The sequence below is a fragment of the Balaenoptera acutorostrata genome, chromosome 3 (genome assembly GCF_949987535.1).
Source record: "Balaenoptera acutorostrata chromosome 3, mBalAcu1.1, whole genome shotgun sequence".
Classification (NCBI taxonomy): Eukaryota; Metazoa; Chordata; class Mammalia; order Artiodactyla; family Balaenopteridae; genus Balaenoptera; species Balaenoptera acutorostrata.
The window spans coordinates 151,753,087-151,769,055 of record NC_080066.1 but is presented as its reverse complement, the minus strand read 5'-3'; the positions used below and the strand labels follow the sequence as shown (position 1 = coordinate 151,769,055).

Sequence of the window (15,969 nt, the reverse complement as noted above, 5' to 3'; positions counted from 1 at the left end):
CTATTTGTTTTCTACTTGTTCTGTATGTCCTTTACTCCTTTTCCCATCTTATCTTATTTTGGATTGAGTACATTTTATTATTCAATTTTCTTGCTAACATTGGCTTATCTGCTATACATCTTGTTTTGTTTTTTAGTTGATCTGGGGTTCACAATATATATGGCTAACTTATCATACTCTAACTTCAAAAAATGTAATACCATTTATATAGAATTTACCACTGCATACTTCCATCTTCTCTCCCATCCTTTGTACTATTATTTTCCTACATTTTACTTTATAAACTATGTTATAAACTCCATGATACATTGTTATTGTTTTTATTATAAACAATTATCTTTTAAAAATATTTTAACAATGGGAAAAATATTTTTATATTTATCCATATATTTGACAATTCCATCATTCTTCATTATTTTGTATCTATCTAAATTTCCCTCTAGTATCATATCCTTTTGCCTGAGTAATGTTCTTTATCATTTCTTGTAGTGCAGGTCTGCTTATTATGAATTCTCTGTGATTACTTTTGTTTGAAAAAGTCTTTATTTTGCCTTCATTTATAAAAAATGTTTACTAGTAAGGAATTCTAGATTGACAGGTTTTTTTTCATTCATTACTTTTAAGATGTTGCTACATTGTTCCCTGGCTTACATGATTTTTGATGAGAAGTCTGCTATCATTATTTTTTCCCCTCTCTGTTATATATCTTTTTTTCTCTTGGGCCATTTTCAAGATTTTCTCTTTATCACTCATTTTCAGCAATTTGATTAGAAGGACCTTGCTGTGGTTTTCTTCATGTCTTTTCTGCTTGGGGTTCACTGAACTTCCATCTGTGGGTTTACAGGTTTCATCAAATTTGGAAAACTTTTGGCCATTTATTTCTTGAAATATTTTTCTGTCCTTTCTCTTGCTCTCCTTTCCTTTTGTGACTTTAATTACACATATACTAGATTGCTTGATATTGTTCCACAGATTGCTGATGCTCTGTTCATTTTTTTTTTCCAGCCATTTTTCTTCCAGTGTTTCATATTCAGTACCTTCTATGGCTATGTTTTCCACCCTCTGTGGTGTTTAATCTGTTGTTAATCCTATACAGTATATCTTTCATTTGAGATAGTGTATTTTTTTTTAATTAATTAATTTTTGGGGGCTGTGTTGGGTCTTCATTGCTGCGCGCGAGCTTCCTCTAGTTTCGGCGAGCAGGGGCTCCTCTTTGTTGCGGTGCGCGGGCTTCTCATTGCAGTGGCTTGTCTTTATTGTGGAGCTCGGCTCTAGGCATGTGGGCTTCAGTAGCTGTGACACACGGGCTTAGTAGTTGTGGCTTGTGGGCTCTAGAGCACAGGCTCAGTAGTTGTGGTTCATGGGCTTAGCAGCTCTGCGGCATGTGGGATCTTCCTGGACCAGGGATCGAACCCATATCCCCTGTATTGGCAGGCAGATTATTAACTACTGCGCCACGAGGGAAGTCCTCTAGTACCTTTTTAACAGAGAAAAAAGTTTTAATTTGTTAACATCTAATTTTATCAATTTTCTCTTTTATGAATTGTGCTTTTGCTATCATGTCTAAGAACTCTTCACCTAGCCTAGATCTTGAAATTTTTCTCATATGTTTTCTTCTTAAAGTTTTATAGTTTTGCATTTTACTTTTAAATCTATGATCAGTTTTGAATGAATTTTTGTATAAGGTATGAGGTTCAGGTTGAGGTTATTTTTTGCTTATTTTTTGTCCAGTTACTCCAGCACCACCCTTCCTCTAGGATAGAGGAAAGACTTATCCTTCCTGTAAATGAATTGCTTTTGCAACTTTGTCAAACATTAGTTGAGTGCATTTCTCAAAGTTGAGAAATAGAGAAGGAAACAAGGTCCTGAGCATGCTATTTGACTCCAAGATTGAGATTTGCCAGAAATTATAATCACCAGATTGTTCAGTTATGTGAGCCAGTACATTTCTTTTATTGATTAAGGCAGTTCGATTTGCAATTTCTGCCTTAACTACTGTAAGGAAAATATAGCTCATAGGTCAGTGGACTCAATCATAATATGATGAAATATATTATCATATTTAAAAACTACCAACCAGAGTAGAGTAAGTAATCCATTTAAATATAGAAAAAGCAAAGTCCTCTTAGTAAAATATAGGATTGCCTCTTTTGGACACTTGTTATTTTGCAGTCCAACATCCCACCTCCTTTCTTATTTGTAGGTAGTCTCCCACTATATCATGCCTCCTACTCCAGAACTCAAGAGAAAAGATCCTCCCTCTCTCCACTTTCCTTACATCCAGGCCACAAATATGTGATCCAAGTAGATTTCCTGCCTAGGATTTTGAAGCTTGAGAGATATATAAAGATGCAGAGACAGTTAAGAAATTATTCACAGCAGCACTGCTGTATTAGTTTTCTGTGGCTGCTGTAACAAATAACCACAAATTTATTGGCTAAAACAACATAGATTTATTATCTTACAGTTTTACATGTCAGAAGTCAGATATAGGTATCACTGGGCTGAAATCGAGTTGTTGGCAGGACTGTGTTCCTTTCCGAGGGTGTAGGGGATAATCTGTTTCCTTACCTTTTCTAACTCTGAGAGGCTCCCAGCATTCCTTGGCTCATGGTACCCTTTCTCATTTTCAAAGTCAGCAACTCTGACTCCTTCTGTCATCACATCTGTCTTTGACCACAGCTGGGAAAGGTTCTCTGCTCTGTGATTAAATTGGGCCCCCCTGGATAATGCAAGCTAATCGTCCTATCTCAAGGTCCTTAACCTTATGGGATGAACATAAACACACTACTATATATAAGATAGATAACCAACAAGGACCTGCTGTATAGCACAGGGAACTCTACTCAATATTCTGTGATAACCTATAGGAGAAAAGAATGTAAAAAATAATGAATATATGCATATGTATAACTGAATCACTTTGCTGTGCACCTGAAACTAACACAACATTGTAAATCAACTATACTCCAATAAAATTAAAATATTAAAAAAAAAGAAACAGGACCTCCACAGCGGTCCAGTGGTTAAGACTCCACGCCGCCACTGCAGGGGGCGCGGGTTTGATCCCCGGTCGGGGAACTAAGATCCCATATGCCGCACAGTATGGCCAAAAAAACAAAAACAAAAAAATATAAACCATATATACACATACATACACACACACACACACACACACACACACACACACACACACACATATATATATATATATATATATATATATATATATATATATATATATACATAAAGAAAGAAACAAACAAAAACTCTGAAGCAGGTGCAGCCCCCAAAGAATGAGCAGCGACCTGCCGGCCTCTTCTTCCTGCTCCTGACGATGACAGTGGCAATCCTTTCCCCAGAGCTCCAGTTCCCTTACCCCGCCAGTCCTCACCCTAGTCCAAGGTGGTGCTGTACGTGGCGGGGCCCCAGAAGTGCCCAGTTTCGAGTGACTGATGAAAAGAACTAACAAAGCCTGGGGCAGTGGCTCCACCTGCTGAGGTCTGGGGCCGGGCATCCCTCCCTGAAATGAGGGCTACTGGTCTCTGACGAGATGAACACAGAAATCGAAAGGAAGCATGTAGAAACTTTTACAGCAATTTGGCAGAGTCATTTTATTTCCTTTGAATCTAATAATAATTTTTTTAATTGAAAAAAAAAGGTCCTCAATCTTAGTCACATGTGCAAAGTCCCTTTTGCCATGTAGTGTAACGTGTATACAGGTTGTCGGGGTCTGGATGTGGACATATTTGGAAGACTATTATTCTGCCTACCACAGTTGCCATCACTGAGAACGCAGTGGTGGCAGTAGCATAGAATGTACTGGAAAACATCTTCGGGGAGATGGTGCTAATGATGGTGTCCCACCTTGACCTCCTATGGTGAGAATTTGGTTGTGATTCCACCTAACTGCCTCCCTTGACTAGTTTTTGAGCCAGGTTTCCCAAACTTCTCAACAATTCTAAGATACCTTATAGCCTTCCAATAAAATAACTTCTTAATTACACAGAGTGAATTTCCAAGCTCTGTCTTAGTGGATAGCCATGTAATGTCAAGTAGAAAGGTAACTTTATTTATTTTTTTATATTTTTATTTTTTTTGGTTGCGTTGGGTCTTCGTTGCTGCGCGCGGGCTTTCTCTAGTTGCGGCGAGCGGGGGCAACTCTTTGTTGCGGTGCGGGGGCTTCTCATTGCGGTGGCTTCTCTTGTTGCGGAGCATGGGCTCTAGGCACGTGGCCTTCAGTAGTTGTGGCTCACAGGCTCAGTAGTTGTGGCTTGCGGGCTCCAGAGCACAGGCTCAGTAGTTGTGGCGCACGGGCTTAGTCACTCCATGGCATGTGGGATCTTCCCGGACCAGGGCTCGAACCCGTGTCTCCTGCACAGACAGGCAGATTCTTAACCACTGCACCATCAGGGAAGTCCAGAAAGGTAACTTTAGAGGAATTCAATTATTCTGGTTCCATGGGTAGAGACTATCTCTAACAGGAGGTCTATACATGTTAGCCTTTTATCATAAATATTCAATTGATTTGAATACTTCCCTCTTGTTCTGATTCTATACTCACCAAGCACTTTTTCAATAGGTTTCTCCTCTAGGACTATTATCAGAGGAACAAATGTGCTGTGTTAATTTTGAGCATTCCAGTCTGCATAATAGTAATATGTCATTGTAAACTATTGGCTTGGCATCCTCAGCCTAGTAAACTTAGTGTGTGTCTACCGCTAAGAGATGGATCCATCTAGGTGGATGATAAAGTCAAGTTTCTGTGTCTGCAAGGCCGAAGGGTGGATCTGGGCTCTGACAAACTTACCAAGGAAATGAATGCCATCCCTTAGCACCGTTTGGGAAACAGACAGCTTAATCCACACAGGACACCTGGATGTAGCCACACAATTTAGGAGTGTGTATTTTAATAGCTGAAGACCAGTGGTGTGTGTGTGTGTGTGTGTGTGTGTGTGTGTTTGTACTGAGGACTCCTTTTATGGGGGAAGTTGAAGGGGACAAACCTGAAAACCTTTCTTCTACTTGTTGTGTATGTCCTGTTGTGGTTAAGACCTTTAAAATGCTGTGTTGAGTGACCTAAGGAAATTATTAATTCCAAAAGCTTGGTTTGCTTACTTTGTAGATTCTACTTTCCAGTCACCTTTTACTTTATTCATTTTTTTCTAATTAAAAATTTTAAAATTTTATTTTATATGGTGAGATATGCAAATGGGAAAGTATGAAAAACATATACATTGTTTAAAGCAAAAGTATCAAGTGAACATTGGTGCAACCACCACAAAGGTCAAGAGTAGAACACTGCCTGTGACTTTCTGTTTGAATAAAAAAAAAAATAAGAAGAGTAGAACACTGCCAACAAACACCCAGATGTCCATCATGTGCCCTGATACATATTGGCTCCTCCCTGAGCTAACCACTAGCTTGACTGTTCTTTTTTGTATAATGGCTCATAATATGGCAAATTGGCCATCCTACTGGAAACAATGAAAAATGCTGGTAAAATAGTGAAGAGTCAATAAGAAGACCAGGAAAAATCAGACCAAAATCTAGGTGAAGGCAGGATCCAGAGAGTAAATAGAGCAATGATGTTACTTTTACCCTAGGGCACATGTCTTACTTGAGAACTTAAACTTTTTTTTTTTGTCTTTCTCTTATCTGGCTTTTTTTTTTTTTTCATATCCTGTTTTATTCTTTTATTGTTTTCAGGGCTCCTTGAAAATATATAATTTTTATTTTATTTATTTATGTATTAAAGTACAGTTGAGTTTACAATGTCGTGTTAGTTTCAGGTATACAGCACAGTGATTCAGTTATATATACATATATATATATATATATATATATATATATATATATATATATATACACATACTTTTTCAGATTCTTTTCCCTTATCGGTTATTACAAAATATTGAGTATAGTTTCCTGTGCTATGCAGTAGGTCCTTGTTGGTTATCTATTTTATGTATAGTAGTGTGTATGTGTTAATTCTAACCTCATAATTTATCCCTCCTCTCCTTTCCTCTTTGGTAACCATAAGTTTGTTTCTATGTCTGTGGGTCTATTTCTGTTTTGTACACAGGTTCATTTGTATCTTTTTTTCTTTTTTTAGATTCCACATATAAATGATACCATGTAATATTTGTCTTTCTCTGTCTGGCTTACTTCACTTAATATGATAATCTCTAGATAAACCCATGCACCTATGGTCAATTAATCTATGACAAAGGAGGCAAGAATATACAATGGAGAAAAGACAGTCTCTTCAACAAGTAGTGCTGGGAATACTAGACAACTACATGTAAAAGAATGAAATTAGAACATTCTCTAACACCATATACAAAAATAAACAAAATGGATTAAAGACCTAAATGTAAGACCGGGTACTATAAAACTCCTAGAGGAAAACAAAGGCAGAACACTTTTTGACATAAATCACAGCAATATGTTTTTGGATCCGTCTCCTAGAGTAATGGAAATAAAACTAAAAATAAACAAATGGGACCTAATTAAACTTAAAAGCTTCTGCACAGCGAAGGAAACCATAAACAAAATGAAAAGACAACCTACAGAATGGGAGAGAGTATTCACAAACAATGCGACTAACAAGGGATTAATTTCCAAAATATACAAACAGCTCATACAGCTCAATATCAAAAAAACGACCCATCAAAAAATGGGCAGAAGATCTAAATAGACATTTCTCCGAAGAAGACATACAGATGGCCAACAGGCACATGAAAAAAATGCTTAACATTGGTAATTATTTGAGAAATGCAAATCAAAACTACAATGAGGTTTCACCTCAAACCCATCAGAATGGCCATCATCAAAAAGTCTACAAATATTAAATGCTGGAGAGGGTATGAAGAAAAAGGAACTCTCCTACACTGTTGGTGGGAACATAAACTGGTATAGCCACTATGGAGAACAGTATGGAGTTTCCTTAAAAAACTAAAAACAGAGTTACCATATGATCCTGCAATCCCACTCCTGGGCATATATCCGGAGAAAACTATAATTTGAAAAGATACATGCATCCCAATATTCATTGCAGCACTATTTACAATCGCCAAGACATGGAAACAACCTAAGTGTCCATCAACAGATGAATGGATAAAGAAGATGTGGTGCATATACACAATGGAATATTAGCCGTAAAAAAAATGAAATAATGCCATCTGCAGCAACATGGATGGACCTAGAGAACTTAAACTTGTTTTTTCTAGGCCTACGGGGCAAGTAGGACAGAAGGCTAAGCCCAGGGCCTGGTTGAATGGGGAATTCTAAAGCCGGGACCTCAGTGTAAGGGTGAATTGCAAGTAAACACACCCCCACCTAACAGATTGTAAAGAAAGTTGTCTTGGAAGGGGTGATTGTGGGGAGCTGTAGAGGGGTACTGGACCCATAAGCCAGCCCTCTCAGGGATATGTAGCCTAAATATACATCTCTTGGTGGTTTAAAAAAAAAAAAAATCCCAAACAGTGCTAGTTCAAAGTTATCTCTACTCGCAGAAGCAAAACTAAATTCTCTCAGGAGGAATGAACCTTTATCTTAGCTTTCAAAATTCCCACAAATAATTTTCCAAGGAGAGTGCAGCTCATAGTAAAAAATAACTAAGCACACAAAGAATGAGAATGAGTAAAACCATCCAACAACTGAAAGGGATCTGATAATTCCAATGATCTATTACAAGAAATAAAAGTAAAATAGTTTTTTTCCATTATTGACATATTGCACTTAAATAGTAAGAAATTTCAAGAGTATAACTGTTTCAAAAGTCTTTCTTTTTCCTCACCTTAGTTACCTTCCTTGGAGGCAACCATTTTCCACAGTTTTAGGGGTTCTTATTTTAACTTAAAAAAATGTACTTTAAAATGGGCACGTTGGTTTTAAAAAGGGTTAAATACCATTTTGTTCTCAGGATATATTAATAGCCTCATTTTATAATTAGGAGTATGAAGCAAACTATTAAGGCTACAGAAAATTATTGTGGTAGGTTAGGAACAAAACCTTCTAGGGCAATTTTATGCCATGCTGGCCAGTTTCAAGAGCCTAGCTCAAGACCTGTTATCTTAAATTCCTTTCTAAAATCCCTCTTTTCCTCTTCTCCCCTTAAAACTTCGAAATTGTAAAATACTACAGATAGCTTAGGTCTTAGTATCCTTGTGGCATTTCTCAACCATTGTGCTGTTAGTCCCACTGTTGTTAGTCCCACTGTTGGCTATCTGCCCAGTCTTGAAGACATAATTTTCAGCAATATAACCCTCACACATGGCTGATTCATTATTATGTAGATTTGGTTTTACTATTGGTCTAACTATGTCCCTTGAATCATAGCGTACAAAATTATCTTACTTTAAGTCAGGAGATGGGTTCTTGTCCCAGCTTTGTCAATAATTTGCTTTATGACCTTGGCAAGTCACATAACCTTCGTTTTCTCTCCTGGGTTAACAATTATCAAGATAGAATCATAGAACATTAAAACTGGCAGGGACCTCAGAGTTTACAGGATATAATCCTTTTATTTCATGGAGAGTTGCGTGATTTACCCAAGAGCTTTCTAGAACAAGCACCCCGTCTTCAGCATCTCAAACCAGTGCTCTTTACATCAGGCTTTCTTTCAGTGTTGTTCTAAGAAACAAACGAAAAAAACAAAAAGTGAAAGCACTGAACACAAGTATAAAACCATTTACGAAAAGCCAGATAACGGTGTTAACCATTAGCCTTACTGTAGCCTGAAAGCTTACTTGAATAAATGTACCCCTTCTAAGTAAAAGACGATTTAAAATTTGGAAGTTCTTCAGGTATGTAAGGAAAAGTCAGAAAAATAAATTAATCGAGAAAAAAAATTAATGGTTGGCTTGCAGAACACTCTTGAAGAGAAAACAAAACTCCCACAAGAGTACTTATATACTCTTATAAATTCTTTCTGGTCTTTTCTTAGTTAGTGCAAGATGAACTTGGGTAAGAGGAGACTGCCTGTTTTTATACATTCCTGAAGGAATGGTGTGCATTAAGGGTTACTTGAAATCGAATTATTTGCCTCGCCTATACTACATATTACATCAGTTCTCTAATTTAGCGCCACTCCTTCTCTGGCCACTACCCAAAACAACGTGCTGAAACCTGCGGAAACCACAGTCACCGCAAAAACTCCAAGTCCCGTAATGCTCGAAGGGCAGTCTCTACCGCCTCTTCGCAAGAGCAGCGTTTTCGGTACTGGGAGTTGTAGTCATTCGGGGTGGTGGGGGGGGGGGGGTGGGGCTTCACTTCCAGGAAGTTGGGGGAAGGACGCGCCTCCGGAGAACTACATTTCCCATGAGGCTAAGCGCGTCCTTCTCCGCCCCCGCCGGCGTCAGGCTCCACCTCTCCCGCTCCTCCCTCACTGGGCTGCGCCGCTCACGCCTTCCTGTTAGTCCGAGCAGGGAGAAGTTCACTCAGATCAGCTGATCCTAACTGACAACAGGAGAGGAGGAAGCCCGGGAGGCAGCGAAGGAGGAGGGGGGTGGAGATGGAGAGGAGGATGGATCCACCGGTGCCCTGAGGAACAGCCCCCGCCTCCACCGGCGCCCCGGGGTCCCCCGACGCCTCCTCGCCGCAGCAGAGCTGCTTCGTGGTGGGGTTCCCGGGACGCCGCGGTCGGGGAGGGAAGGGCACGGCCCTGCGCCGGACGAGCGCTAGCCCTGGAGCTCCCTCTGCCCCCGGGAGGAAGGGGCGGGGGCGGGTGCGGCGGGGGTGGAGATGGGGGTGGGGTGGTATAAACAATGGATTCGGCTTTGGCCTCTGCCAGCGTGGGGGGGATTTGGGGGGACCTCCTTTGTTCTTAGACCTTGCTCCTGCCCCTCGGGTTGTGGTGGTGTTGTCCGGAAGGAAGGAAGGGTGAGGAATCCCCGGCTGGAGAGAGGCGTCGAGGTGGGAGGCCGAGTGGGTAGATTGTTTGCTTGGGTCTGGTGGGCGGAGAGGTATCTTTTTGAAGGTTGGTTTTTGAAGGTTGGTTTTATTTTTTTCTCAATTGTGACAAATTTTGATTTTTATTAACGTTGTGGGAGCTGGTTGGGCACTTCTGTGATTAGGGTGTAAATAAGGTCTCCTAGTCACTCCTTTCGCCTTCCTTGTTTATCTAAAAATAAGATGGATCGATGGATTACTGTATGGGAGGAGTGAATACCCGAAAGCAGGGCTTTACATTTCCTGGGAGCGTTAGTTTGGGTGTCGAGGCGAAGGGGAGTTAGGAATATGATTGTGACAAAAAGCCCCTTTTTTGCCCCAGTTATCTATCTATCTTTCTTTCTTTCTTTTTTTTTTAGTTATTTTAAAGTTGGGTTTTGAGTGACAAAGAGAAAAATTATTTGTTTTAACTCACTTCAGGCCTGGCTTTGCAGTGGACCATAGTGGAGGAATTCTGTCTCCTGTTGCTCCCTTTTTTTTTGCAGTTAGAGAAAAGGACAAAAGGAAGTACAATAATTGTTTTTAATTGTTTTTAAACATGGAATGGTGACTCTTGTTTCCAGGTTTAGAGTCCTTAATAGGCCTCTGTCTAGAGTTGAAGCAATCCAGTCACAAGGTTAGTTGGATCTGCGCAGGACTTTGATGGAGCTAAAGTTTATTATTATTGTTTCTTTAGCTTTTTACAAGTGTCTTTCTCCACCTCTCCCAATTGTGGGGTGCAGGTAAGGGTGCAGAGGGTTGCCCCTCCAAGGACTATTTGCTTAGTGCTTTTGATTCTTAACTTAATAACTGAGGGAACAGAGAATTTCAGTCTGGGAAATAAAGCAACACAGTCTCTTAAATGCCTTGAGACTGGAGGTAGTGGTTGTTTTCAAAAGGAGCGGGCTTAACCATGATTTTGAGGAGAAATTTCTAGGCTCAGAATGAGCCAGTGTGATTTTTACAAGTGAGTGAGAATTCGCTTGGGAGTTTTGGCCTATTTAATCACAATCTTTTTTATTTTTTTTTAAGGTGCATTTTTGTTTTTAGATGAGTGAAATCCTTTTCCTGCCTCTATTCTAGGTATCCTCTGAAATACTGACTTGAGCTGGATAATATTGAAAAGTTCCTGACCACTCTCTTTCATTACCAAAACCTTGTGTCTGAGGCCCCATGCATGCGCCCACCTCAGTGAACCCATCAGATCTCGCTCAGATAGCCATAACAGATCCTCTCAAGTTAATTTTAACCACATATTTGCCTGCACTTTATGGAGGATGAAACTATCAAACCAAGTCAACGTCGCTGCTGATTCAGGAGTCTTGGCAGCAGGAAATTAAACATCCGAACATTTGTAAATGTGTGAAGAATTCTAATAAGACATCGATGTTTTTTTAAAAACATTTTTTTAAGGGTGTTCAGAACCCTGTGGAGGCTGTGCTCAGTCTTCGAACTCAACGCCTTTGTCTTCACTTCTGGGGAAAGCCCAGGTACCGTTACATGGTAGGTGCTTTCCTTCCCGGTCTGAATATGAGTGCGCAGACTTCCCCAGCAGAGAAGGGCCTGAACCCTGGGCTGTTGTGCCAGGAGAGTTACACCTGCAGCGGGACTGACGAAGCCGTCTTCGAGTGTGACGAGTGCTGCAGCCTGCAGTGTCTCCGCTGCGAGGAGGAGCTCCACCGGCAGGAGCGCCTGAGAAACCATGAGCGGATCAGACTCAAAGCTGGCCACGTCCCTTACTGCGACCCCTGCAAGGGCCCCAGTGGGCATTCTCCAGGTATGAAGCAGAGGGCAGTCGTGAGGTGCCAGACCTGTAAAATCAACTTGTGTCTGGAGTGCCAGAAGAGGACTCATTCTGGGGGTAACAAAAGGAGGCACCCCGTTACTGTGTACCATGTGGCTAAGGTCCAGGAGTTGCTGGAGGAAGAAGGGATGGATGAGGACACCAAGAGGAAGAAGATGACTGAGAAGGTTGTGAGTTTCCTCCTAGTAGATGAGAATGAAGAAATTCAGGTAAGCGCTCAGTGGTAGTAGGATTCATGTGGTGGCGTAACAGATCTGATGTTGGCAGCTGGCTCTCAGGGGAGGTCCAGGAGGAGCTCGCATTTTAATCAGTAAGAGGCAAGACCCCGGAAAGCTTAAATCTGCATGGAGTCAGATTTAGTTTCTTACCAACTGCATGACCTTGGGCTGAATTACTTTACCTCTCTGAGCCTTAGTTTTCTCATTTATAAACTGGGGACAGTGCCTAGTTCATTGGGTTGTAGTGAGGATGAAATGACACAGTGTTTATAAAGCCTGTTACCTAATAAATGCTCAGTGTGTGGTAGCTGTCATTATTACTTTTAGGATTATTATCAGGAAGAACTGATTTAGAACCGTTTTCTCAATGAGAGCACTTTGGCAAGTTGTGAATACATGTGAATGAGGAGGGACTGTGTGTGTGCAGGGAAAGAAACACTGACTTCTGGTGGGTCCCATAGGAGTGCAAAGCTGTAAGTTGTCACCCTGCTAACTCCATTTAGAGACAGGTGTTTGAAAAGTGGCTTTTCGTAAGGGTAGTATCCTCTCCAGATGACGTCTTATTTTCATGTATTGGCTTCTGATCAATAGAAACCAGTAAGGGCATCTGGGATTACAGAAGGACTGGAGAATATTTGATTTGATTCTGAGCTGGGGAGAGGGTGGCGTCTGGTAGGAGCAAGTTGGGGAGATGGAAGTGTGTGACAGGGGCGATTGGGAAAGGGGTAGTAGAATGTTTATACTTTCCAGTGAAGGTAGTACAATTATCATGTCTATACTTCCAAATGAAGACTGCTTCATTTCACATCCTGGCTTCACTCACTGGCTGTATAACCAAGGGCAAGTTATTTAAACTCCATGCCTCAATTTCACTTCTACATCGCAGCAGTAGTTGAGAGGATTCAGAGAAATTAGGAATAGAAATGGAAAGGCCCTTATCACAGGGCCTGGCACGTGGAGTCCAGCACCACTTTGTTGTGTTTGTCAGTATCAGGGAGTGTTTGTGGTACATTCAGTACTTTTAGCTGTGATGTACCTTTGTAAGTTACCGCTTGAAAACTTTCTAATTACCCAGTGAGTATTTTTCATCTTTTTCCGCCTTAGGTAAGGTTATGGAAATGAATTACGTCATGATTTCTGTGTACGTCTATTGTCAGCTAAATACTTTGCTAACACAGGCTTTTCTTGCTTGGTTGAGAGGAACTAACAGAGTTATGGAAGAGTGAGCCAGATCCCATTCTGCCTCCCTTGCTAGCAATAGTGTCTCCTCGATGGATTCTGCTCTAATTGGGTGACAGTGTGCACTAAACGTTTTACAAATGGAACACTTGGATTTGGATGATTCCTGTTGGTTTTGCCACCAGTTCTCTTTAATGTCAGCCTTTGGAAAGTCATACTTCGAATTGTTGTCACTTTTTTAAAATGAGAGGAAGATTTGGGATGAACCAGTGGATATTGTGTCAGCACCAAAAAGAGTATTTTTTGAGGGGAGGAGGATGTATTTTCTTTTTTCTTTTTGTAGCACTGATACATATTTCTTAGCAGAGAATTAAGAAAATATAAGGAAGTGTACTGAAGCAGACAAATCCATCTTTTTTTCTTGTAGTGTGTAATGTGTATATAATTAGCTTGTTTTGTAAAGATTTCTCCCTTCATAAACATTGACCACTTCCCCGGAAATAACAGTTTATTAATTGTAAGAAGCACTGGTAGGGACTAATGGATGGGACAAGAATTTTAGGTGGTGACTTGTTCTCATAGGGTCATGGTGGAAGAGTACTTGGAGAAAATATCTAGTTCACTTTTCTAATGTGAATGTCTAAAACAATTAGAGAGATGATTGTCTGATATAAATCTAGATGATGAATTCAGCTAAACTGTAGACTCCTGGAGAGCAGGACCATGTCTTGTGCCCTGGATCACGGACAATGGTGGGCATGCTGTCGGCGCATAAATACTTGATTGGTGATGTCACATCTCAACCTCAGCTTTTTAGAAATGAATATCACACACATACTTAGTAAAAAACAAAACAAAACTAAACTCATTTGAAAGGGCATACAATGACAAGTTTCCCTCCTACTCCATACCCGTAGTCTCTTTTGTTAGAACAATCACTATTAACAGTTAACTACATGCACTTCTAGAGTTTTTTTCATGTATATTTATGAATATATGTATGTATCCTTTTTTTTTTTTTTCTCAAACTTCTTTATTGAAGTATAATTGCCTTACAATAGTGTGTTAGCATCTGCTTTATAACAAAGTGAATCAGTTATACATATACAATATGTTCCCATTTCTCTTCCCTCTTGCATCTCCCTCCCTCCCACCCTCCCCATCCCACCCCTCTAGGTGGTCACAAAGCACCGAGCTGATCTCCCTGTGCTATGCGGCTGCTTCCCACTAGCTATCTATTTTACATTTGGTAGTGTATATATGTCCATGATGTATGTATCCTTTTAATTTTTCAACAGAAAGGGAATCTGATATACTTACTGTTCTGTCCTTGGCTGTTTTTCACTGAAGGATACATCTTGTAGAACTTTCCTTATCAGCACATTGAGGTCTACCTCATTATTTAAAGGCTGCCTAGTACTCTGTTGAGTGGTTTTTCTATAATTTTAGCCTATTAAGGGATATTTGAGTTATTACAACGAAGGATGTGTTGAATATCCTATACATCTATTTAGAAATGGAATCTTTTTGTCAAATGATATGTACGTTTTAAATTTAGATTGATATTACCAAATTCCTGAACCTTATTTTCTTAGCTTCTGCAGTACTTCTCTGAGTCTCCCCTGGGTTCTGGTCTTGGCTCATGATAGTTGAAATTTAAAGAGCTCTTACTGTGGTGCTTGGCACTGTTCTTAGCATTTGAGCTCATTGAGTCCTGATGAGAACTCTGTGTATTAGTTTCTTACTGTTGCTGTAACAAATTACCACAAATTTAGTGGCTTAAAGCAACACAAGTTTATTCTCTCATTGGTTGGAGGTCAGAAGTCCTAAAATGGACCCGATAGGGCTGTGTTCCTTCTGGAAGCTCTAGGGAAGAATGTGTTTCCTTATCTTTCTAGCTTCAAGAGGCCTCCCGTGTACTTTGGCCTGTGGCCCCATCATCCAGCTTCAAAGCTAGTAGTGTTAACATCTTCCAATCCCTTTCTCTGTCTTTTTTCTTCTGTTGTCACTTGTCTCTCTGTGGCCCTTCTGCCTCCCTCTCACAGGGGTCTTTGTGGTTACATTGGATCCACTTGGATAATCCAGCATAATCTCCCCACCTCAAGGTCCTTAATTCAGTCACATCTGCAGAGCCTTTTTGCCCCATGAAGCGACATATTCACAGGTTCTGGGCATTAGGATGTGGACATCTTCGGGGGTGGGGGGCAGTTTCAGCCTACCACACCCTATGAAGTAAGTTGTATGTCTTAGTCAGTTGGGCTACTGTGACAGAAGAGCATAGATGAGGTGGCTTAGAAACAACAGAAGTCTATTTCTCACAGTTCTAGAGGCTGGGAAGTTCAAAATCATGGCACTGACAGATTCAGTGTCTGATGAGGGCTTGGTTCATGACAGCTGTCTTCTCACCGTGTCCTCACATTGCAGAAAGAAGCTCTCTGGGGTCTCTTTCATAAGGGCATTAATCCTATTCATAAGGGTTCTACCCTCATGACATAATCACCTCTCACAGGCCTTACCTCCTAATGCCATCACCTTGGGGGTTAGATTTCAGCATATGCATTTCAGGGGGGATACAAGCATTTCGTATATAGCATTGTATTTTCCAGACGAGGACACTGAAGCACAGAGAGATGAAGTGACTTGCCAAGATCAAGTTACGATTAGTGGCAGAGGATTTGCGATCTAAGATCCTTGCTCTATGATACTGCTGTTCTGTCTCACCAAGTCACTTAAACTTTCTAATCAAACTTCATTCTGGTCAATAGCATCAACTCACCAATTCCTCATGGCTGCTGTGAGAATCAAATGAAACATAGCTCTATATATATGCAAGAC

The 15,969-nt window shown here is 40.4% G+C and overlaps 1 protein-coding gene across 5 annotated transcripts in view; it reads left to right on the top strand.

Annotated features, from left to right (window-relative positions):
- The first annotated feature begins 9,418 nt into the window (after nt 1-9,418).
- The window catches only part of ZFYVE1 (zinc finger FYVE-type containing 1), a 48,242-nt gene continuing 41,691 nt past the window's right edge, over nt 9,419-15,969 (top strand). For 2 of the 5 annotated variants that reach the window (XM_007184403.2, XM_057542658.1), the window contains exons 1-2: nt 9,419-9,622; nt 11,017-11,946. In XM_007184403.2, coding sequence (XP_007184465.2) covers nt 11,434-11,946 — 513 coding nt within the window. In that variant the 5' untranslated portion in view covers nt 9,419-9,622; nt 11,017-11,433. Of the gene's footprint in view, nt 9,623-9,792; nt 9,919-11,016; nt 11,947-15,969 lie in introns of those variants that run through there. The other 3 variants (XM_007184404.2, XM_057542657.1, XM_057542659.1) reach the window with 3 other exon arrangements.